General features: G+C 36.0%; 1 protein-coding gene across 1 annotated transcript in view; it reads left to right on the top strand.

Annotated features, from left to right (window-relative positions):
• DNAJC15 (DnaJ heat shock protein family (Hsp40) member C15) overlaps nucleotides 1-21,771 on the top strand; it is a 68,505-nt gene extending 46,734 nt beyond the window's left edge. Inside the window, exons 5-6 of the mRNA XM_060637108.2 lie at nucleotides 4,860-4,930; nucleotides 21,541-21,771. Coding sequence (XP_060493091.1) covers nucleotides 4,860-4,930; nucleotides 21,541-21,611 — 142 coding nt within the window. The 3' untranslated portion in view covers nucleotides 21,612-21,771. The remainder of the gene's footprint in view (nucleotides 1-4,859; nucleotides 4,931-21,540) is intronic.
• The last annotated feature ends 3,688 nt before the right edge of the window (nucleotides 21,772-25,459 follow it).

Raw genomic sequence — 25,459 nt, forward strand, 5'->3', positions numbered from 1 at the left:
ACCTCCATACTGTTCCATAGTAGCTGTACCAGTCTACATTTCCACCAACAGTGTACAGGGGTTCCCTTCACGTCTTTCTAACACTTGTTTGTCTCTTGTCTTTTTGATGGTAGTCATTCTAGAAGGTGTGATGTGATATTTCATTGTTGTTTTGATTTGCATTTTCCCTGATGACCAGTGATGCTGATCACCTTCGCGTGTACCTGTTTGCCATTTTATGTTTTTGGAAAAATGTCTAGTGAGATCCTCCACTCATTTTTTTTTTTTTTTTTAACGTTTATTTATTTTTGAGACAGAGAGAGACAGAACATGAACGGGGGAGGGACAGAGAGAGAGGGAGACACAGAATCGGAAGCAGGCTCCAGGCTCTGAGCCATCAGCCCAGAGCCCGATGCGGGGCTTGAACTCACGGACCGTGAGATCGTGACCTGAGCTGAAGTCGGACGCTTAACCGACTGAGCCACCCAGGTGCCCCATCCTCCACTCATTTTAAAATGAGATCTATCTATCATCTGTCCGTCTATCTTTGCTATTGAATTGTATGAGTTCTTTATATATTTTGTATATAACCTCTTATCAGATATATGATTTGCAAATATTTTGTCTTATTCCATAGGTTGTTTTTTCACTTTGTTGATGGTTTTCCTTTCTGTGTAGAAACTTCTTAAACTTTGATGGAGTCCCATTGTTTTAATTTTGTTGCCTAGCTTCTGATTTCAGATTTTAAAAATTACTGCCAAGAACGATGTCAAGGGGTTTACCCCCTGTGTTTTATTCTAGGAGTTTTATGGTTTCAGGTCTTTAGTTCAAGGCTTTAATCTATTTTGGGTTGATTTTGTGTATGGTATAAGATAAGGGTCCAGTTTTATTCCTTTGCATGTCAGCTGTCCAAATTTCCCAACGCCATATTGACAAGACTATCTTTTACTTGTTTTACATTTTTGGCTCCTTTGTCATAAACTAATTGACCATATATACATGGGTTTATTTCTGAGGTCTCTCAGAACTGTTTCATTGATCTGTGTGTTTCTTTTTAAGTTAATATTATACTGTTTTGATTTTTATAGCTTTGTAATATACTTTGAATGCAGGAAGGGTGATGCCTCCAGCTTTGTTATTTACCAAGATCTTTGGCTGTTTGGAGTCTTTTGTGGTTCCATACAAATTTTAAGATTGTTTGTTCTATTTTTGTGAAAAATGCCTTTGGAATTTTCATAGGTCTTTCATTGAATCTATAGATTGCTTTGAATAGTATGGACATATTAACAAATTTCTTCCAACTTATGAGCATGGAATATCTTCTATTTATTAGTGTTTTCAATTTCTTTCATCAGAATTTTATAGTTTTCATTGTACAGGTCTTAACTTCATTGATTAAGTTTATTACTAGGTATTTTATTCTTGATGCAATTGTAAAAGGGATCATTTTCTTTTTTTCTTTTTTTGGAGAGAGAGAGAGAGAGAGTGTGTGTGTACATGTGAGCAGGGGTAGGGGCAAAGGGAGAGGAAGAGAGAAAATCTTAAGCAGGCTCCACATCCAGCACAGAGCCTGATACGGGGCTTAATCTCACAACTCTGAGATCATGATTCGAGTCAAAATCAAGAGTCAGATACTTAACTGATTGAGTCATCCAGGCACCAGTGGGGTTGTTTTCTTAATTTCTCTTTCTGATTATTTGTTATTAGTATATAGAAAGGTAACAGATTTTTGTATATTGATTTTATATCCTCCAACTTTATTGAATTTGTTGATCAGTTTTAAGTTTCAGGGTTTTCTTTATATAATATCATGTAATCTGCAGTTTTACTTCTTGGTTTCCAATTTGGATGCCTTTCATTTCTTTATCTTGCCTAATTGCTCTATGACTTCTAGTACTATGTTGGATAAAAGTGGTGAGAGCAGGCAACCTTGTGTTGTATCTGATCTTAGGGGAAAAACTTTGAGCTTTTCACCATTGAGTGCGATATTTGCTATGCATTTGTCATATGGCCTTTATCATGTTGAAATATGTTCCCTCTATACCCATTTTGTTGAGAGTTTTTATCATGAGTGGGTGTTGAATTTTGTCAAATGGTTTTTCTGTGTCTTTGGGGAGATCATATGATTTTTATCCTGTATTTCGTTTCACATTTATGGTGTTTCACATCGATAGGTGGATGTTGAACCATCCTTTCGTCCCTGGAATAATCCTACTTGTTCATGATGTATGATCCTTTTACTAATATTTTGTTGAGGACTTTTGCATCTATGTTCATCAGGGATATTGACCTATAATTTTCTTTTCTATAGTGTCCTTGTCCGCTTGTGGTGTCGGGATAATACTGGTCTCATAAAATGAATTTGGAAATGTTTCTTCTTTTTTTTTGAAAAGTTTGAGGGGAATTGGTATTCTTTAAATGTTTGGTAGATTTCATTTAAGCCATAGGTCCTGAGCTTTTCTTTGTTGGGAGGTTTTTGATTAATGATTTAATCTCATTATTAATAATTGGTCTGTTCAGCTTTTCTGTTTCATCCTGATTCGATCTTGGTAGGTTGTATGTTTCTGGGATTTATCTGTTTCTTCTACATTTCCATTTTGTGGATGTATAATTGTTAATATAGTCTCTAATGATCCTTTGTATTTCTGTGGTATCACTTTTAATGTCTTCTCTTTCATTTCTGATTTTGAGTACTGTCTTCTTTTTTCTTGGTGAGTATAGCTAATGGTTTGTCTATTTTGATTATCTTTAAAAAAATAACTTAGTTTCATTGATCTTTTGTCATCTTTTTAGTCACTATTTCATTTATTTTTACTCTAATCCTTGTTATTTCCTTCCTTCAGCTAAGTTTGGTCTTAGTTTTTCCTTTTTTTCTAGTTCCCTTGGGGATAAAGGAGGTTATTTATTTGAGCTCTTTCCTTTTTCTTAATATAGGCATTTATTACTATAAAGTTTCCTCTTAAAACTGCTTTTGCTGCATCCTATAAGTTTGTTACGTTATATTTCCATTTTTTTGTCTCAAAATATTTTTTCTCTTTTGATTTCGTCTTTGACTCAAGACATTTTTTATTCATAGAAGAATGTTTTATATGCTTATTGCTTTAACATGTTTGGTGATCTGGTATTTAACCTCAGAAGATTAGAAGTAGTAAGTAATGGTCAAGGAATAGCTAGAGACTGGAACAATGGCAGAATCAAGGCTTGACAGCTGATAGCAAAGGAGGCAGTTCTAAAAGTAAATAGAAAAACTTAAATGGAAAGCATTCTAGAACTCTTTAAAACAAGGGTAAGCAAATCTCTGCAGACCTTAAGAATTTCTTTGCACTTAATTTATACTCATGATAATACTTTTGAGTCCTTCAAGAGATGTCAAATTAGGTTATTTATACCCCAGTTTTGAAAGGAAATATGTAATGTACTTTCATAAGCATCCTTTGTCTTCATAATAATTACTAAAAACTATTTATTTTTGAACACTTTGAACACTGTATATGATGTTATGCTAATCCTTTTACTTGCATTATCTAATTTATCCTTAGAATAATCCTGGGAGGTGGTTTATTATGTCCATTTTACTTAGGAGAGTTTAAGTGAGCAAGACAGAGTTTTGTAGCTAACGAGTGGTGGAATCTGGATGTTAAACCTATGTCTGAATATCTCTCTAAAAGTACCTGCTTTTTAGCTATTGCAGTGTGGTTCATTCATATGAATTAAATTACTTTGAGTTTTGCAACGCCATGCTATACTTTAAGTCAGTTGCTATTATCCCCATTTGAGACCCATAAATACTAAGTAGCTTAGATAAGATAATATAGCTATTAATAAGCAATACCAGAATTTTGTTGTTGTTAGTGTTAATTTTGTTTCCTTGCCTGGAGAATGTGCTAGTGAGAAACATTTCCAATACTGGATAGATTAGTTTTTACTGAAATAATTTTAGGTTTATTTAACTTTCTCCTTTAATTTTTGTTTACAGCATAGGCTCTAACAGCTAGGCTTTTCCCATAGGTTTCTCCCAAGCTAAATAAATTATGAGCTATGAAATTTAACAGAAGACCATGGGGGAGGAGAAGGGGGGGAAAAAAGTTACAGAGACGGAGGGGGGCAAACCATTAGAGACTCTTAAGGACTGAGAACAAACTGAGGGTTGATGGCGGGTAGGAGAGAGGGGAAAGTGGGTGATGGGCATGGAAGAGGGCACTTGGGATCAGCACTGGGTGTTGTATGGAAACCAATTTGATAATAAATTATATTAAAAAAATTATGAGTTATGAAGAGTTTTGAGATGCTTTGTTGAAATGTAATAATAATAAAAGCTAACTAGTTTGGAACACTTGATCTAGCACTTTGTTGGCTTTAACTGATTCAGTCCTTACAGTTGCTCTGTGAGGAATATGTCTTTCTGAGCCCTGTTTTACAATGAGAAAACTGAAATACAGGGAGGTTAAAAAATTTCACCAAGGTTACCCCTATCCTAAATAGGAATGGGATTAAAATCTGGTAGTCTAGGAGCTCTGGAGTCTGAATATGTGTCTTTTACACTATATAAAATACCTTCTCCTCAGATAACTTGAAGCATAAGTTTTCAAACTGAGTATAATCTATAGACTGTGACTGTCCTACCCTATATATTGTGTTTTATTTTTTAAAGTGATTAAGAATAGAGATTGGCATTACAAAGGAAGAAAAATGCATGTGACATTGAATCAACGGTTTATTTTGATAGTTAGTAAAATTAAGTGACAAGCTGTAATTTCATATTTATCCACAAGATGGTGAAATTCTCATTAGTTTTTAATTCCTTAAAACCCATATAAACTGTTAATTTATAATCTGCATTTGACACTATTTATTATAAGCACTTTAATTTCTTTTTACAGCCCATCTGCTGGCAAAGCCAAGATTAGAACAGCTCATAGGAGAATTATGATTTTGAATCACCCAGATAAAGGTAGGCAAAATTCCTAATTTTCAAAATATGTGGATGTGAATCTGCTTTGAATTTCTTTTCAGTTTACTTAAACTCATTATAAGTGATATATGTATACACACACACACACACACACACACACACATACATACATACATATATTTGAAATGGAAGATTATGTGCCACATGTATTGTGATTTTTCTTATAAATAAATATGCTTTTGGATTAGAGTTCATTGACCCACAGAAGTGGTGGGTTTATATCATAAGCTTTCAAGAATTTAGTTACTGATTTTTATATATGTGTACCTAACTACTGTTTGAGGCTCCTAGCATTTTGATTGGGAAAGAGAAAACATGAATTGTAGACTCTGTATAAACTGATTTGGGCATCATGAGTTATGTTGGTTTAACCTTAAACATAAAAACATAAGATTTAGAGGATATCCTCTAAATCTCTGTAATATGTCATAGATAATTCTGTATTTCTTAATTTTATTCTGGAAGGCTCTGAGGCTGAGCCATTTGTTTTTAACTGGCCAGGTTTTTAATGTAAATTTATCTTACAGAAAGACAATTATTATAACTTTAACTACACTACAGCTGCTTGAGAGAGAAAGCCCATATGTTCATTACTGTTTCTTCTCTAAAATAACAGATGGTAGAAAGTTGCACTGTATTTCAGAAGTCAAGGGTGGCGGAGGGGAGTGAAGGGTTTTTTGGAGTCTTATTTACAGGATTTCAGTTTTCTAATTATTTTGAAAAAAATTAAAAACAAATTTTGGATTTCTACACATCCTAACTCACACCAAAGTAGGGCATTCTTTTTGAGTTTTCTTACTTAATTATTTCCTATAAAAATTCTTTTCACTAAACATCATCATTGATTTTTGCATTTGCTATTCTTTAGTATGAATAAACAGAAAATAAACTTTGAAAAGAGGTTTTGCTTAAAATTTCCAAATAGCTTTAACAGTTACTGAAAGATCTACTCAACTATTACTTTGTATTGTGGGGTTTCTGAGGTAATCGACTCAGGCAGAAATGTGTTTAAAGTGCCTCCTTAAAGCCCTCTTTCTCCTAAACATCTTTGTCCCTTCCAGGTCAAGTGTGTGCCCTTCTCTGATTGATTGCAGTGGGATCAGGCACTCAGGTCTTTCAGACGATTGACAAGTTGTTGACGGTGCCTACTGGCAAGGAAACCAGTTCTAAAATGGATCTAAGAGAACATCTATTTTTAGCTACCTGTAGTGAAAGAAAAAAGAAAATGTGTATCTTATACAGTAGTATTCAAAAAATTACTTGATTTGTGTTGAGTTCATATATTTATCAGAGGTGGGATTGTTGATTGCCTGTAGCCTGCTTACTGATAATCCTGTCTGGCCCTGTGTAGGAGGCAGGATGTTAGGGAAGGGACCTGGAAGCAGGAGGCTGGTGTTTTTCTCTGGCTTCTGCCTTCCAGCCAGCATTATGGCCTTGAACACTTCCTTAAACTATCCAAATGTCAATTTTATGTTCTGGAAGATGAAGGGATTTATTTCTAAAGTCCTTTTGGTTATAGAATGTAATGTCTTTATATACCTATTCAATTAATGAAAAACCTGTAGTCTGTATTTTTCTTTCTTTCTTTTTTTAACTTTTATTTATTTTTGAGGGATAGAGACAGAGCATGGATGAGGGAGGAGCAGAGAGAGGGAGACACAGAATCCAAGGCAGGCTCCAGGCTCTGAACTGTCAGCACAGAGCCCAACACAGGGCTCGAACCCACAAACTGTGAGATCATGACCTGAGCTGAAGTCGGACGTTTAACCGACTGAGCCACCCAGGTGCCCTTGTACTCTGTATTTCTATTTGGATCACTTTTTTTTTTTTTTAAGTTTATTCATTTTTGAGAGAAAGAATGGGGAGAGGCAGACAGAGGGAGAGAAAGAGAATCCCAAGTAAGCTCCATGATGTCAGCACAGAGCCTGATGTGGGGCTTACACTCACAAACCGTGAGATCATGACCTGAGCTGAAATCAAGAGTTGGACGCTTAACCGACTGAGCCACCCAGGTGCCCCCAGATCACATTTTTAAGAAAGATACTTTTAATCATTTTGGATTATTGTACCCTTTAAGAATATGTTGGCAACTGTGTACATTTTGTCCATATAATTGCTCATTCACCCACAATTTTAAAAAACATTTGGAGTTTCAGAGAGTTCATAGACCTCTCAACACCCAGCCATATGCTCACAGTTAAGAACTCCTGTTCTAGGGACACCTGGGTGGGTTACTTGGTTAAGCATCTGACTTTGGCTCAGGTCATGATCTCACAATTCCTGAGTTTAAGCCCCACATCGGGCTCTGTGCTATCAGCACAGAGCCTGCTTTGTATCCTCTGTACCACCCCGCACCCCCGACCCTCTTCTGCATACATGCACATACATTCTCTCTCTCTTTCAAATAAATAAACATAAAAAAGAACTCCTGCTCTAGTACAAGTAGTGTGAATTAAGGAATACTGGAATTACTGAAGGGAGAATATTCATAGATGATGGAGTTGGGAGATAATAGTCCATAAATCCTGAAATTGTCTCTTGAGAAGGAAGGTTGTTTTATTTTATTTTTTTGTTTTGTTTTGTTCTGAATGAGAAGAAGATAACAGATTTTAAACAAAAATGTCTCACTGTCCTCAGAGAAAGCCAGAAGTATTGGGGGAAATACGAGAATGGGCAACTCTTAATTTTGTCTCCTCTTTTTCTAATTCTTCACCATATTGCTTTGGCCAGATCAGCACTGACTGTTACATAGGTAGTTGAAAAAACTTAAATCCTCTACTCCATGCTTCTGAAATTCATGAATGTACCCCCACTTTATCCCCAAGTCACTTTTACTGCCAGCTAGTAAAACAAAGTTGGAACTTCAGATGTGTGATCAACTATAATTTGTCACACATTTCATTATCAGATTATGCAAAGAAAGTGACACCAGAAAAGTAGGTGTGGTAATGGCTGAAAATACATTTTTTGTAACCCGTTTTAAATAAGCATTCAGATGTGCTTTGGTAAAAAGTAAATTTTGCTATTCAATTTAGGGAGATAAAATCTCAGTTGATCTAATGTATTCAGATTAGATTATGTTTTTTTTGAAATTGCTGGAGAGGCTAGATGTTTGGAAATAAGTAGTTTGATATTATGCCTCATGAATGAATATAGAAAGGAAGACAGACTAGGTAAATTTGAAAAACTGTAGAACCTCAACGATCTCTTACAAACTCTCTAATCCAGTGCTACTCAGAGGATAGTTTGCTCGTGCATGCAGGCCGGCTTGTCACCTGTATGCAGTGAGTTTCAAACAAAAATCAAAGTAAGCATTTAGAAGCCTCTGTAGCAATTTGACATTGTGGTGACATCCAAATGTGTGATACTTTTGTAATTTGTGAAAGTATCGGTCCACTACAAATTGGAAATATTTTAAAAGGTGCTTTTTTACCATAGTTTGAAAGACACTGATCTGATCAATGTTGCCTCCTAAGTCAGGACTGTTTCTGCTCATCCTGGGGAAAATGGCCTGTTAGCTCTCCTGAAAGATTTTTAGTGATGGAGAGCTTTCTGCTTTACAAGCAGCCTGTTGGTAGGCAGCTCTAACTACTAGAAAGTTCTTACATTTAGCTGCAGTTTACCTGCCTGCAGCAGAGATTCTCCGTCTTTTCTCATTTATGCCCTCTTTCAATAAACATTGTTTATTGTCACTCTTCTTTCACAGTGTTTCAATAAAAATTAAATATTGGGGCTACAGACAAATCAAAGTATACCATTGAATGGATTTCCCCTAATTACTCTCATTGTAGAAGAAGCTAAATTTGACAAATAGCCCTAGTAATAAGATATTACAATTTATTACAATATGTTACACTTAGAACATGTACTGCAAACATTTATAAAAAAGACATGATCACCAAGAGTCAAAATGGATTCACTAAGAAAAAGTGGTGCTTAATTAGCTTGATTTCCTTTTTTGATAGATGTACTAGACTCATACTTGTTTCAAAGGGCTCTTCTTTTCTTCCCCTTATTTCAACAATTTTAATTAGATTTAAGGCTGTGTATTTGAGTTAATAACTTTTTTAGTAAATGTATGATTTTGTTTTATCCACATTGATTTTCCTTGGTAAATAGATGATGTGATCTTTAAAACATAAAGAACATGGGTTATTCATCTTTATAGTCTGTATAGCTGACACTTGAACTTTTTTTTTCATGAGTAATGAATAAGAAAATGGATAAAAAGCAAGCATACAAATAAAATTTACAGGTAAAATAGAATTGGGATTGATAATACGTAATGATCATATGAAATATTTTACATACTTATTGATTGATATGAAACCATCTGTAACTATTCTTTCAGTCATTCAGAAGGTATTTATTTAACTTCTGTAATGTGCCAGATGCGGTAAATCTTGGGGCTTTAACTGTAAAACAGGACAACTGGATCTTTGGCTTCATGGAGCATGAATTCTACTGGAGAGACAGACAAAAAAGAAGTAAACCTATTTCACATTGTGGTTAGTGTAGTAAAGGGTGTGAGAAAGAGGCAGCTTTACATACAGTGACTGGGAAGGCCTCCGTGAGGAGACCTGAAGGATGAAAAGAAGCCAGCTGTGTGAAGAATGCTTGCAAGGCCAGGGAACTAGCATAAGCAAAGGCTCTAGGGGTGTTTAATTACTTGGAAGAAGACTAGAATGATAGGGGTGTAATATGCAAGGGGAGAGAGAGCAGGAGATGAGGTGGTGTCCACATTTTGAAAACTGCAGGTGTGCTTTATGATAATGAAATGCTGTAGGTGGTGTGTAATACTTGATTCTAAACACAGTGGGAAGTTTCTGTCAGCTTTTAAGCAGTAGAGTGATGTAATTTACTTCTTAAGAAATTTTTCTCCTCAATCTCTGCTTCTTTTTCTTTTTTTAAATATACTCCGTTTTGAAGTATGCAAGCAGAAAAGTGCACAAATCATAAGTATATATCTACATAAATTTTTACAAACACACCTGTATAACCATCCCCTACGTCAAAAACTAGAACGTCACCACACCCCTGAAACCCCTTCATGAGCCCTTCCAGTTCTACTTCACTCTTAAAAAGAACCACTGTCTTCATTCATAGTATCACAAATTCGTCTTGCCTCTTTTGAATGTGTGTAGTCATTTGCACCTGGCTGCTTTCGTTCAGTATTTATCCTTGTGAGAATTATCCATATTGTAATGTGAAGCAATAGTGTGTTCGTTCTCACTGATATATAGCAGCCTTAGCAAGGTGGGCTCTGTGGGCCACCAGGGGTTCCTGAGACCCTTTCAGGAGCTCTTAGGTGAAACTGTTTTCCTTTTACTGTGTGGACATTTGTAATGATGTTGCAAAAACATCATTGGTGTGTAAACTGCTAGTGCCTTAGCACCAGTAAAGGCAATGGCACCAAAGTGTCCGTACACCCAGATGAGAAAAATGCATGTTGACTCCATCTCACATCGTATAGAAAGTTAATTCTTAATGGATTTTAATGTAAATGTGTGATACGAAACAGCAATACATCTCTATATTTCAAAACACAGAGTAGGTAAAGATTTCTTAAATAAGGCATAAATAGTACTTAAGGTATTTACAAGGAAAAATGTGCCTCCGTTTGTGAGAAAAATTAGCCTGTAGTTTTGCTTTTTTAGAAAGTTAATAGATTTTGCTATCAGGGTCACTCTAGCCTCTTAAAGGAATTGGCAGTGTTCTCCTTTGTTCTCTGAATGAGTTTGTGTAAGATGTGTTACTTCTTGTTTTAATATTTGTAAGAATTCACCAATGAAGCCATCTGGGCTTGGAGACTTCTTTGTGGGAAGGTTTAAAATTACAGATTCAGCATTTAAAAAATATACATCTCTTCAGATTTTCTGTTTCTCCTTATCCCTAGTTTTGGGTAACTTTTTTATAGGAATTTTTCCAGTTCACCTAAAATTTCAGATTGGCACAAGGTTGTTTATAATATCCCCTTATTACCTTTTTTTGTCTTTTAAAGTTTATTTATTTATTTTGAGAGAACAAGAGAATGAGAGCGATGGAGGGGCAGAGAGAGAGAGAATCCCAAGCAGGCTCAGCACTATCAGCTCAGGGCCCAACTCACAAATGGTGAGATCATACCTGAGAGAAATGAAGAATCAGACACTCAGCTGACTGAGCCACCCAGGCACCCCTGCCCTTAATACCTTTTTAATGTTTGTAGTAGCTGTGGTTTTCACTACTTTTTCATTCTCAGTATTAACGTAATTTGTTCATTTGTATCATCCCCTTTGTTCTCTTGACAGGTCATGCTAAAGGTCAATATATGTGTATTAGTCTTTTAAAAACTTATGGTCGTATTTTGTTATTCTGCATTTGTAAGTTAATTTTCTGTATCGTGAATTGTTATTTTTATTTCTTCTAACTTTGGTTTTAATTTGCTGTTCGTTTTCTTTTTCCTTTTTTTTTTTTTTAAGTTTATTTATTTTGAGAGAGAGCAAGCAGGGGAGGGGCAGAGAGAGAGAGAGGGAGAGAGAGGGAGAGGGAGAGGGAATCCCAAGAAGGCTCTGCACTATCAGTGCAGAGCCTGACACGGGACCCAAACCCATAGACCATGAGACCACGACCTGAGCCAAAGTCATATGCTTAACCCACTGAGCCACGCAGGCACCCTGCTGTTCTTTTTCTGTTTTTTAAACTGAATATTCAGATCATTGGTTTTAGCTACCATTAGTTCAAAGTTTTTTTCTTTCACTCATGTGTTAACATATATTGCCTAATTTCCTAGTGACCGAATATTTTCTAGTTATCTGTGTTAGTGATTTCTGTCTTCATTCCACTTGGGAAGAGAACATACTGTGGTTTCAGTTCTTTAGAAGTTGTTTGAACCTTACTTTATGACCCAGCATATATATGGTTAATTTTTGGTAAGTAATCTGTGAACACATTGTATAGTCTGTAATTCTTGAATTCAATATTAAAGATATATGAGTAAGGTAAATTGTTTTGTCGATTAGATCTTCTATATCCTTGCTGTTTTCTTGTTTACCTACTATGGTTGTGTATTTGTTTATTTCTCCATTTAGGTTTTATTTGTTTTGCTTCACTTACTGTGATGGTATGGTTATATAACTTGGGGACAGATGATTTAGAATTGTTATATTTTCCTTGTGGATTGACTCCTGGTTTTGAAATATCCTTCTTTATATCTAGTATTGCTTCTTGCCATAAAGTCTGCTTTATTTGAAACTGTAGCTTCCCCAGCTTTCTTTTGGTTAGCGTTTACATGGTATATCCTTTCCTGTCTTTTTCTTTCAGCCTTTTTTAACTTTTGAAGTTTGACGCTTCTAAGCAGCAGGTTTTAGATTTTTAATGAGATCTAACAGGTTTTGACTTTTAATACAAGTATTTAGTTCTTTTATGTTTAATGTACTTATTGATGTTTGAATATATATATTTATATACATTGAAAAGAAGTTGTGAGAACAGACATTTTTGTCTTGTTTCTGATCTTAGGGAAAAACATCCAGTCTTTACCACATTAGTATGGTATTATCTGTAGGTTTTTTTAATGGATGCCCTTTATCAGGTTAGGAAATTCCCTTCTATTTTTGTTTTTTATTCTATAGATGTAATGGATTCCATTAATTGATTTTCAGTTGTTAAACCAACCTCAGATCCCTGGGATAAATTTCACCTGGTCTAGCGTATAATTTTTTTATATGTTGCTATATTCAGTTTGCTAGTATTTTCTTGGGTTTTTGGAATACATATTCATAAGAAATATAGATCTGTAGTTTTATTGTGATGTCTTTGGTTTTAGTATCAAGATAATGTGGGCCTTATAAAATGAGTTAGGAAGTGTTTCCTCCTCTTCTATAAACCGTCTAGGCCTGGGCTTTTCTTTGTGCATAGTTGTTTTTTGGTTTTTTTTTTGTTTTTTTTTTTTGTGCATAGTTTTTTGATTACTGATTCAATCTCTTAAGTTGTTATAGGTCTATTCGATTGTCTATTCCTTCTTGAGTCAGGTTTCAGTAATTTGTGTCTTCCAAGGAATTCGTCCATTTTATCTAAGTAATGCAATTTGTTAAAATGCAACTGTTCATAGTATTCTTTTATAACCTTTTTTTATTTCTCTAAGGTTGATAGTAATACTGGTTTCTAATTCCAATAATTTGAATCTGTTCTCTTTTTCTTGGTCGAACAAGAAAAAGGTTTTTATTGCTGATCAACAAGTTAAAGGTTTCTTTTCAAAGAACCAACTTTTGGGTTCATTGATTTTTCTGTAATTCTTTTTTTTCTATTCTCTCTTTCATTAATTTCTGTTTTATTTTTTACTGTTTTCTTCCTTATAATTGCTTTGGGTTTAGTTTATTCTTCTCCTTACATTGTCTTAAGGTTGAAGGTTAGGTCGCTGATTTAAGATTTTCTTTTTTTAACATAGGCATTTATAGCTATAATTGCCTTGTAAGCACTGCTTTAGTTGTGCTCCATAAGTTTGAGTATGTTGTGTCTTCATTTTCATTTATCTTCAAGTACTTTCTAATTTCCCTTTTTTGACTCATTTGACTCACTGATTGTTCAAGAGTATGTTGTTTAATTTCCACATATTTATTTCCTAAATCTGTCCTTATTGATTTCTAATTTCATACCATTGTGTTTGGAAAACATAATGTGATTATTTCTATCCTTTTAGCCTATTGAGGTTTGTTTAATGGCCTAGCATATGGTCTCTCCCGGAGAATGTTCCATGTGCACTTGAGAAGAATGTATATTCTGCTTTTTGGGGGGCGGAATGTTTTGTTCTGTAGATGTCTGTTAGATCTAGTTGGTATAAGTGTTGTGCAGTTCTTCTGTTTTCTTGATCTTTTTTCTAGTTGTTATATCCATTATTGAAAGTGGGGCATTAAATTTTGTTGTTGAATTATCTGCTTCTTTCTTCATGCTGTTAGTTTCTGTTTCATATATTTTGGTCCTCTGTTGTTAGATGCATACATGTTTATAATTGTTATATCTTCTTAATGAATTTGATCCTATTAGGTGTTCCTTTTAAAAATCTCATTTACATTTTTAAAGTCTATTTTGAGAATATGCACTCTAGCTTTTCTATGGTTGATTTTTTCATGATATATCTTTTTGCATCCTTTTACTTTCAATCTGTGTTTTTGTGTCTGGCAAACAGCATATAGTTGGGTCATGTTTTTTTAAATAAAATCTGACAACATTTTGATTAATTGGATTGTTTAACCCATTCACATGTATTATTACTAATAATATAGTTGGATTTATGTCTGATTTACTTTTTGTTCTCTATGTCTCATGTCTTTTTTTTTTTTTTTACTCCTCTGTTCCTCCTTTACTTTTTTCTTTTACGTGGAGTGAATATTTTCTAGCATTTTAATTTCATTAATTATTTTTTCACTGTTTCTGAGGTTTTTAAAAAGTGATTGCTGTAGGGTTTCTCATATGTACCCTTCCTTTATCAGACTCTGTTTCATATTTGTACTAGATTCCAGTAATATTTAGAAACATTAGTCTTACATAGCTCTATTCCTTGTGTACCCTTTTTGTGGTATTATTGTTACACGTATTATATCTACTAATGTTACAAACCCAACAGTACGCTTAGTATTACTACTTCATCATCTCATGTTATTTCCTTAGTCCATATTAGCTTTGTTCCCACAGACCTCCTTTGTACTATTACTAGCAAATATATTTTGCATATGTTTCTAAATGTTATAGGTTCAACAATACATTCTGTATGTATTATCTTCTACCATTCATTGCCTTTTCAGTGAATTAAGAGAAGAAAGAAAAATATGTGTTTATATTGTCTTCTATAATTATGGAGATCTTTACCTAGTGTTCTTTGTGCGTGTGAATTCAGATTGCTGTCTATGGTCATTTGCTCGCAGCCTAAAGAAATTCCTCTAGTATTTCTTGTCAAGTGGTCTGCTAAAAACAAATTCTTTCAGTTTTGTGTATATGGGATAGTGTTTGTTTTGCCTTCGTTTCTGAATGAAGGCCTTGCTGAATTTAGGATTCTTGGCCTACCGTTTTTTTCTTTGAGGACTTTGATTATGTATCCCACTGCTTCTGGCCACCATTGTTTCTGTTAAGTCAGCTATCAGTCTTATTGGAGGGTTTTTTAAATAAGTGACACATTGTTTTCCTGTTGCTACTTTTAAAAGATAAACCTAGGCGGGCGCCTGGGTGGGTCAGTCCGACTTCGGCTCAGGTCATGATCTCGTGGTCCGTGAGTTTGAGCCCCGCGTCGGGCTCTGTGCTGACTGCTCAGAGCCTGGAGCCTGCTTCAGATTCTGTGTCTCCCTCTCTCTCTGACCCTCCCCCGTTCATGCTCTGTCTCTCTCTGTCTCAAAAATAAATAAACGTTAAAAAAAAAAAAATTAAAAGATAAACCTAGGCATATTAAAAAGGTTTATGTGAGCAAAAATCTGTTTGAATTGAGTAGCACCAAACTGCAATTGGTTAGGAACACGCCACTGACAGGAGCTAGGGGAAATACTTGTATAGAGAAGAGGCAGAAGCAAAACAAAGAAATTGTTTGATTGACTACAGCTTAAGCATTTGCTTTATTTGGAAGAGTCTGGTTGGCTGTTGGTGATTAGTTGCCCTCAGGTTTCAATTTCTTAATGTTGAGGGATTTACAGGCTTAGGTTTTGGTTTGGTTATGTAGGCTACTGAGGCATTAAAGCCACTTCTGTACAATGGCCACCTTAATTAATTTAACACTGCTTTATAGATTTTCTCCTTGCCTTTGACTTTCAGCATTTTTACTGTGATGTGTCTGTGTTTAGATCTCTTTTTATTTATCCTTCTTGGAGTTTGTTGAGCTCTTTCGGTGAGTAGGTTATTGTTTTTCAGGAAACTTTGGACATTTTTAACCATTATTTTTTTTAAAGATTTTTTTTTTTTTCCATTTTCTTTCTCCTCATCTTCTGGTACTCACATTACATGTATATTTGTGGTTTTAATGATGTCCCACATTTGTCTGAGACTGTTCTTTTTTTCTCATTCTTTTTTCTTTTTGATCTTTGGCTTGAGTAATCTCAATTGCTCTATCTTCAAGTTCACTACTTCTTTCTTAGGCCAGTTCAAGTCTACTCTTGAGCACCTCTAGTGATTTTTCAATTTTGTTCTGTGGATGTATAATGGCTTCTTGGGAATCTTTTCCTATAAATCCAACATCTGATTATTTTCACAGGTAGTTTCTGTTGCTGCTTTTTCATTGTGTATGTGTGGGTCATACTGTCATGACCTGTTAATTTGTATGCCTCATAGTATTTTGTTGGAAACTGAACATTTTAGATTATGTATTGTAGCAGCTCAGGGTATTTGTCCACCCCAGGGAGGGCTTATTGTTTTTATTTATTTGTTTAGTAACTGGATTATTTTAGTGAAGTCGATACCCTCACCCCCCCACCTCCCCTTGTTAAGCTTTTTACACTGTTCCTCAAGGCGGCATAGTTTTGGGTATGCAACTCAGCCACTGTGGGATGACAGTGGTATTGGTCGGGCACTCTTCCTCTCTTTTCTTGATCACACCCAATTGTAAACTCCACTAATTGCTGACCAGTTGCTCAGTTGTTCTCAATAATGCACTGGGACACAAATTTCTCTTCGAATGAATGCAATCAACTAGTTGCATCTTTGATGAAATGGTTTCTGGAGTCAGTGTCTGATGTTTGTTCTGAACCCAGGAGGACTCCTCTCTGCTGTTTGTTCCCTGTTTCTGTCCTGTGAACATACAGTCACTGTGTATGTTCACTAGATTCATGAATCTTCTCCCAGTTGCTTTTCAGAACCTCTGCTGTCCCTCCCTGTACCGTCCTTGAGAGCACCCTCCATGCTCTGTTGTAAATGAAGTCAGTTCCTTTGGAAAGAGGTTTGGGGCTCTCTGTTTCATGGCCTGTTTACTTCATAGGAAAAATATCTTCCAGGGCTCTGGAGTTGAGACTGGGAACTATGGCAGTCTTCTCTCCAAATGAAACCCCCGCTGTAGGATCTAAGCATGCAACACAGGGAGCAGTAGCCTGAGGTCTTCTTGTCTTGCCTCTCTTGTGTGGCACTACCACGCTTTATGGACTGGAGAAGGACTCTTGAGGCCCAGTATTCTAAAGGAGCCACACTTAAGGTAGAGCTTCTGTATCACTTGCTTAGCACTTAGCCTCAGCAGCAGGCAGCTGGGGGAAGGAAGAGAAATAATGGAGATCATGCTCCTCCCAGAAAGAAAACCCTTTGTCCAGGAGGTAGGGAGAGAGCGGAGCCCTGTGTTTTTGGCTGCATCAATCCAGCAGAAGTGTTTGTCTGGCTGAGCCGAGAGGAGAGGAGGGAAGCTGTTTTGGTTCAAATACCAGTTTCCTGCCTTTCTTACTGAATTGTCATAGATTTTCTTGAATAGATGTTTCTTTTTTACTTTTGCTTTTAAGACCATTTTCAGAGGTTTTAAGTGGCTGGGGTTATTTACATAGTTTTCACCGGTTCCACTGGGGAGCAGATCAGTGGAACTCCTCATGCCAGAAGTCCATCTGTCTCCGCATGATTTTAACATCTTTCTTTTAAGAATTGTGGGTAGCCTTTAAGGATCCTTCAAATCAGCAGATGGTAATACTTTTTACTTCTGTCTTAACAGGTTTGGAATGTAGACATTCATAAGTTTTAATGAAGGTTAAAGAATATGTAAAAACCCATGAAAAGATCTACCTAAGGAAAGCCCAAGGATATAAGGGAACTTGTATTTTCTTAATCCTCAGATTGGTGTGCTAATTATGAAACTCACATTAGTAACAATTATTCTACTTAATTAGGTATAGTTATTAAGTTATAACTAATATTATTAGTTATATATAATTATTAACAATTATACCTAACTTTGAAACACTTACTAATTATAGAATATTTATTTTCTTTTGTACTTGTTAGGATTTCTTACTCCGCTGTTTTGCAGACATTTATTTTTTAAAGCACCTACTCGTGACACTCTTGTTACTGTTTTCCGTATCTTTGGGTCTTTGGAGTGGTTTTTCTTCTATGAAGCTGGTACCTGATGCAAGAAAAATAATATGGGGTACCTGGATGGGCTTGGTCAGTTAAGTGTTTGACTCTTGATTTCAGCTCAGGTCATGATCTCACATGTTGGTGAGTTTGAGCCCCGTGTCTGGCTCTATGCTGACAATGTGAAGGTTGCTTGAAGTTCTCTTTCTGCCTCTCTCTGTCACTCCCTTGTTGTCTCTTTCTCTCAAAATTAATAAACTTAAAGAAAAACTTTTAAGAAAATAATAGATAGTAACTCATCACTTTTTCTACTCCTCCACAAAGAGTACCTCAAACCCCATCGGTGTACTCAGAGCTGTGTTGATAATACAGAGATATAAGGTTGTTCTTCAAGGTATTTATTATCTAATGGGTACATTAGATATATACTTCAAGTGATAAATCACACTCACGATTTCAATCTTCTCTAGAAGGAAGGGGATGGCCTAGGATGGGATTATGGGCTTGAAGAAAGCAGAAAAGGTCTACAACAACCACATGTTCGATACGATAGGAATTTAAAACCCAAGAAATCTTGTAAACAAAATGGTGTGGTATGGTGATCAAGAAGATTGCCAGCTTGGGGTACCTGGCTGGCCCAGTCAGTGGAGTGTATGACTCTTGATCTTGGGGTTGTCGGTTTGACCCCACGTTGGGTAGAGAGATTACTTTAAAATCTTTTAAAAGAATATGGGCAGCTCAGGAGCCAGGCTTCCTAGGAATCCTGGTTCCACTTCATATGAACTCTGTGGCTGGTGTTGGGCAACTTACTACACTTTGTTTTGTGATTTAGACTCTTTAATTTATGAAAATAGAATTGGAAACACCAAATAATGCCTAGTCACTACCCTCATCATCATGGTCTTGATCATAGGTTTGTTGAACCTAGTGATTTTTGGACAGTATGAGTTTGTAGTGTCATCAGACTGCAGGAGGTCGACATACCTCAGTAAATTTTTCAATAAGCTTTTCAAAATTGAAATATACATTCATGAAAGTACATAGATGATAAGTATACAACTCAATGAATTGTCACAAAATGAATTCATTTATGCAGCTATTACCCAGATTAAGAAATAAAACCATACAAATCTCTCCTCAGGTACTTTTCCTGTCATTCCCCACTCCTCAGAGGTGACCACTGTCAGGCTTTTATAGCCATAGATTAGCTTTGCCTTTTTTTGAATGTCATGTAAGTGGAATCCTGTAGTGTGCAGTCTTCCGTATTCATCTTCTTTCATTTATTATCTTTGTGAGATTCATTTATGTAGCAGTGAATGTTATAGAAATGATTCATTCATTTGTATTGCTGTATAGTATTCCATGGTACGAATATATATTCTCCATTTATTCATTTTTTGTTGTGTTGTCTCCTTTTCTTATTGACGTTTGAGAACATTATATATTCTAACATTCCAGACATGAGTCTTTTGTGTTGTAAGTATCTTCTCTCTGTGTCTTGCTTTTGCCTCTTAATGGTGTCCATTTATTGAACAGAAATTCTTAATTTTAGGGGTGTGTGGGTGGTTCAGTTGGCTAAGCATCTGACTCTTGATTTCAGCTCAGGTCATGATCTCCTGGTTTGTGAGATTGAGCCCCGTGTCAGGCTCTGCACTGACACCACAGAGCCTGCTTGGGATTCTCTCTCTCCCTCTCTCTCTGTCCCTCCCCAACTCATGCACACCTGCACACATTCTCTCTCTCTCAAAATAATTAAATACACTTAAGAAAAAAATATCAATGTTAATAAAGTCCAGTTTGTCAGATTTTTCCTTTATACCTAGTGCATTTTTTATCTGTTTACGAAATTTTTGCCTGTCTCAAGGTCATGAAGATAATTTCTGAAATCTTTTACCTGACATAATTGTATTTGTAATAAACTGGAATCAATTTTTGTATATGGTGTGAGATAAGGGGAAAGTTTCAATTTGTTTTTAAGTAGGCTCCATGCCCTGTGCAGAGCCCAGTGTGGGCTTTTTTTCTGTCTGCTAATTGCTAAATGAGCATGTTACGATTTCAATATCCAGAGTGCATATCAATCAATTACAGGTTATATTTGAATTCAATTAATATTTTAATATTTGTTGAGGACATGCAGAATGCCTGGCATTGCCTTGGTAACTCTAAACATTTAAACAGCTTTCCAAGATTGACATTACCTAAGTTAAGATCTTTTTCAAAGATAATCATGAAATCAGTTTATTTCATAACCAAGTGCATATGGAAACTTTCATCAACGTTGCTTGTAATTCTTACTGTATATTCAAGGACACTCCTTGATATATTCCATGAGTGTTTATAGCAGTTCAAATCTTGATGTAAAAATGTCATTATTATCCTCAAGGGCAAAAAGCTAAATATAGCTTCCTCCAGCATTGCCCTTTCTGCTATAACCATGTTTGTTGATTTGTTTCCCTGCTTTTTTATTCCTATATAAGTGGGTGGTATCATATTAATAAAAGGCTTGGATAAAACCTGGACAATTTACACACCAATGCTATCTAGGTGTATTTTGTTTTTTTGTAAGCTAGTGAGGTCTTATGAGGTTTTCAAAAGCCGTAGATGGTTTGTACTCAAGGGGAGAATAAAAAAATAAAAACAAACAGAGAGATAGGTGAACCATAATATGATTGTTAGCTCAAGCATTAAGCAGTAAAAATGTTCAGGGGTAGAAATGAGAAGGCATATAATGCTTAAATAGCCTAATGTGACTGTTTGGGGCTAGTATTTTTGTATGTCATTTAGGTTCTGTTTGTGATTTATAATGATTCTGAGTTTGAAAATCAGCTCAATTTCCTTCTTACTATTTGCATTAGAAAGAATTCTAAAAAAAAGAACTGATGTAATTTCATTTTAGGGTACAGTGAATCTAATGTATGTAATCTAATCTTATGTATACTCAAGTATACATAAGTATCCTAATAGGATTATTTTGGAGAACAGAGAGCATTTCCTTTAAACATTATTTTTATTACCACTCATCTATTAGTTCATTCATCTACATTAGGAAATATGATTTTTAGGATTGGATAGTACATAGTTGATTTTCTAACATGTTTTTCATTTTTGTGGGAATGTATGGTTTGATACATCTCTGAAAGTTCCTGTGGATTGCTTTACCTCCTTCAGAAAGATACCTTCCTTCATAGATGAATATTCTTCTCTTTACAGAAAAAAAGTCTTGGACAGAGACCATTATTTTATTTACCTAACCATCCACTTAATTTCAGAAAATTCTGTGATCAAATATTTGAATGGCAGTGTCTGACCAATGAAATGTTTGAGTGTTTTTCAAATTATTCCTGATCATAGCTTTCTTTCATTATTTTCCTCAGAGGTTATCTTTGATTGTTGGGTATCTGTAGTGCTTCACTAAACAAATTTAATTTATGCTGTTATGATTTCTACTTAGCTGGTAAAATAATTTGTCAACAGGATGAATGTGTGGGAAAATATCAGAGGATTCCAATTACGAGTGTTTTTCTTTATTTGAGACTTAAAAACGTCAGTGATGAAGTTTTAATCCATTTGTTTTTTCTTTGTCCTCCTAGGTGGATCTCCTTACTTAGCAACCAAAATAAATGAAGCAAAAGACTTGCTGGAAGCAACCACCAAACATTGATTGATGCCCAAGAAGCACTCTGAAGGAAGAGAAGGGGGAATTTAAAGCAAGAAAGTCCTGCAAATTAATCTAAGCCACGACCTTCACAATTTCCGTACATGTATTGACCACAATCATTTATTTCAATATTAAGGTATATGATAATAAAATATTAATAATCTATCTGTTTATTATCTTTTAAAGGAACACTCTGCTTATTTTCCTCCTTTCTCTGTGGTAGTTACACAGTGTAAGATTTTTGTTCATTAGTCCTAAGGTCCCCCAGCTCCCCTCCCTCACTCAAGTGTCATCATCAGTAATGTGGGATTTGTGAGCAATTAGTAGAGATTTTCTTGCTGCTTCTATTTATATTCACACTGTCCCTTGTTTCCTCAGAGGACTTTAGTACTCTGCCTGTGTAAGGTGCTTTACATGTTTTGAGATCAAACACTGACTGCCATCCCATGGGGAAATGATCGGAAACTCAATCGAATTTACTAAATGGTGTTTTGTAAAGTAGTGGTTAGGACTTGTTAAAGAACTCTGTTCTCTCTGAGACCCTATAAGTGAAGCATGAGAACTTGGAGAGCTACTAAAATGATTAAAGATTTGCAAAATGAGCCCTGTAAGGAAAGGCTGAAAAGACGTAGGAAAAGTCTGAGGAATTTGTCTTTAATTATAGCCTTCCAGTACTGTATATTTATTCAATTATTCATTTTGCAAGTATTTATTGACCACCTATGATGTGAAGGCACTATAGTGGGTCCTCTGAGAGTTACAGGTGTGAACTAACCATGGATCTTGACCCCCCAAAGATTAGATTTAGAGGAAAGATAAATCACAGGAACACTATTAGGGAAGTACAGGTGATATGCTAAAGAAGTTCCAAGAAAAAGAGAGTATTTTAAGCTGAGAGCATAAGGAGGAGCCTCAGAGAATAAGTGGCTTAAGAGCTGGGCTTTAAATACAGTTAGTAAGAAATATACCACATGATTGGTGAGTCAGTGTTGTTTCCCCTGAGATCAGTCACAATTAGCAGAAATAAGATTTATTAGTGTGATTACAGTACAAGGTTTCTCAAAAGTGATAGATGGACGCATGATCATGAAGGGCCAGCCTTTTATACTGCCTGGAATTATTATCTCATAGAGCCCCAGTCATCATCACTTTACTATCCCAACGTTGAGAAAACGGATTCAGATACAGGGTACCAGCAATATTTTCCTGTAATCCTTTATTTTTAAAAAAAAATTTTTTTTTTTAACGTTTATTTATTTTTGAGACAGAGAGAGACAGAGCATGAACGGGGGAGGATCAGAGAGAGAGGGAGACACAGAATCTGAAACAGGCTCCAGGCTCTGAGCAGTCAGCACAGAGCCCGACGCGGGGCTCGAACTCACATACCGCGAGATCGTGACCTGAGCCGAAGTCGGACGCTTAACCGACTGAGCCACCCAGGCGCCCCCTTGTAATCCTTTATAAATCCTGGGTCATCCCAGGTAAACTGAGCCACTATACTTCATCTATCTTCAAATACTTTTTTAATATTCTAGTTGCATCTCTCAATTTATGACATCCTATATAGTTTGATGGCTCTCAATATTCGCAATATTGACATCTTGAGTTGAGTAATTCCTCTCTCCTGTGCATTGTGGGATAATTAGCAACATCCCTGCCCTTAACTGCTAAAGGCCAATAGTACCCCCTCAGGGTGACAACCAGAAATGTTTGCAGACATTGCCAAATGTTCCTTGGAGGGAAAATCGCCCCTGGTTGAGAGCCACTGCTGTAAATTTTAAGTATTTTTTTCCTTTGGGACATAAAATAATGATCTCACTGAAAATCAGTTGAATCTTAGGATCACTAAAATATTGTTCTCACTTTAAAGTCCCCACGGATGTCCTAATTTTCTTGTGCATTAGGGTTTTTCGTTTTTCTGGTCATTGTTATCCCTGTACCTTGAATGCCCTAATCCCTGCATCTCCACCTGCCAAAAGCCCGGGAATATTCAAGGCCAAGCTAAAATGTATCCCTGTCTTTCTGGCGTTTCCAGCAAAAGTAACACCATGAATTGTCAGTTCTCTGAGAGCAGGGACCATATCTGTCTGTTCACTGCTGCGTTGGCCTTCAATAAATATTTGTTGAATGAATGAATAAATTCCCATAGCACTTTATTCCTCACGCATGATAGTTACAACTTGGTACCTTGTGGAAAAAAACTCTTTGTGTAACATGCCTTATTTCTCAAAAATGCAAGAACCATTGGAGCAAGAATCTTGTCGTTCATCTTCATAACCTCTTTTTAGCATGGAGCACTTGCACACAGCAGATACGAAGTTGTGAGCACTGAGAAAATGTTGTTTTCCAAATAGTGTGCTTTAAAAAATGCTACCACTAATTTGAAAAGTTATCTTAAGCAATATTGGGATGTTCTCAGGACACACTTTTTAAAAAAAATTATTTTTTTTTAACGTTTATTTATTATTGAGAGACAGAGCGAGACAGAGCATGAGCATGGGAGGGGCAAAGAGAGGAGGAGACACAGAATTTGAAGCAGGCTTCAGGCTGAGCTGTCAGCACAGAGCTCAACGCGGGGCTCGAACCCACCAACTGCGAGATTGTGACATGAGCCGAAGTCGAACGCCCAACCAACTGAGCCACCCGGGCGCCCCTCAGGATATACGTTTTAATTGACATTCTGTTTTCTAATCCATACTGTATTTTATTGGAATTTGAGCCTGTAGCATTAGCTTGGAATTTCCTTCATCCCATTTTCCTGCTAAGCATGTGCCTAAGAGTCTGACAAGATACAGTTTTGAATACTCTCCTTCTGTTACGTGATCTTGGGCAGTTAATCTGCAAGTCTGTAGTGACCTCATTTGTAAAATAGAGAAAATAATCCTATTTAATAAGGTTATTGTAGGAAATAAGGATATGTAAAGCATTTAGTCACATAGCAAATGCTCAAAAAATAGAATTATTGCGTTGTTCACTGCCCATTTAATTTAAAATCTTTCAGAATACCTTGAATTAAGGTTTGAAGGTGTGTTCCAGTAATCATTAATTTTACTCTTGAATCTGCAGTTTGGGTACATGGTGGAGACAGTTCGTCTCTATTCCATGCAGCATCAGCTGTCTCTGGAGGAGCCACTTCACGTGGCTGGCAAGTCGGGACCGGCTTTGGCTGGGAAGTCCACCAGGACAAGTCAGCCAGGAGCCTCAGTTGCTGTCCGAATAGGCTTCTCCATGGAGCTGTGGAGAGAAGCATCATCACATTTTGGTGGCCGTGTTACAAAGAAAGTGAAGGGACAGGAAGTAGAAGCTGCAAACTGAGGCCGGGTCTGAAAACCGGCAGTGGTTTCGATAGGCACAGAGAATGCCAAGTCTCCAAGGGAGAGGATATAGAGGATAGTGAAAGAATTAGTGGATTAGTGGCCATTTTTAATATGTAGCAGGGCAGGGTTTAGATTTTCCTCTCCTTACTCAAGTCAGTTAAGGCATTGCTTTCAGAATGTTGTCAGGAGTGTAGAATTCAAGTAAACTAGCTAGAGTAGTTTCAGGTGACACAACTACTACTTTAGGTAGATATTAACTTAGTAGTCATTCTGCAAATGGCATTGTACTTACGGAATAGAATTTTAAAAGCTACCCACCCTCAACTCCTTATTATCTAAAAAGCTTATTTGAATCGTCACTTATCCTCAGTAAAGATGGCTTTTACATATTTGCTGTCATTGCATATTCTTCTTAATTAGGTTCTTTGTTGATACTGCAGTTTCTGTTTATTCTTAACATCTTAGATGCAATCTGAGGAAGCGGGAAAGACCTTTTAAAAAAAAAACAATTACTTCCCAGATTCCAGAGAAAGT

This window comes from Panthera onca, chromosome A1 (genome assembly GCF_046562875.1).
Source record: "Panthera onca isolate mPanOnc1 chromosome A1, mPanOnc1 haplotype 2, whole genome shotgun sequence".
Taxonomy (NCBI): domain Eukaryota; kingdom Metazoa; phylum Chordata; class Mammalia; order Carnivora; family Felidae; genus Panthera; species Panthera onca.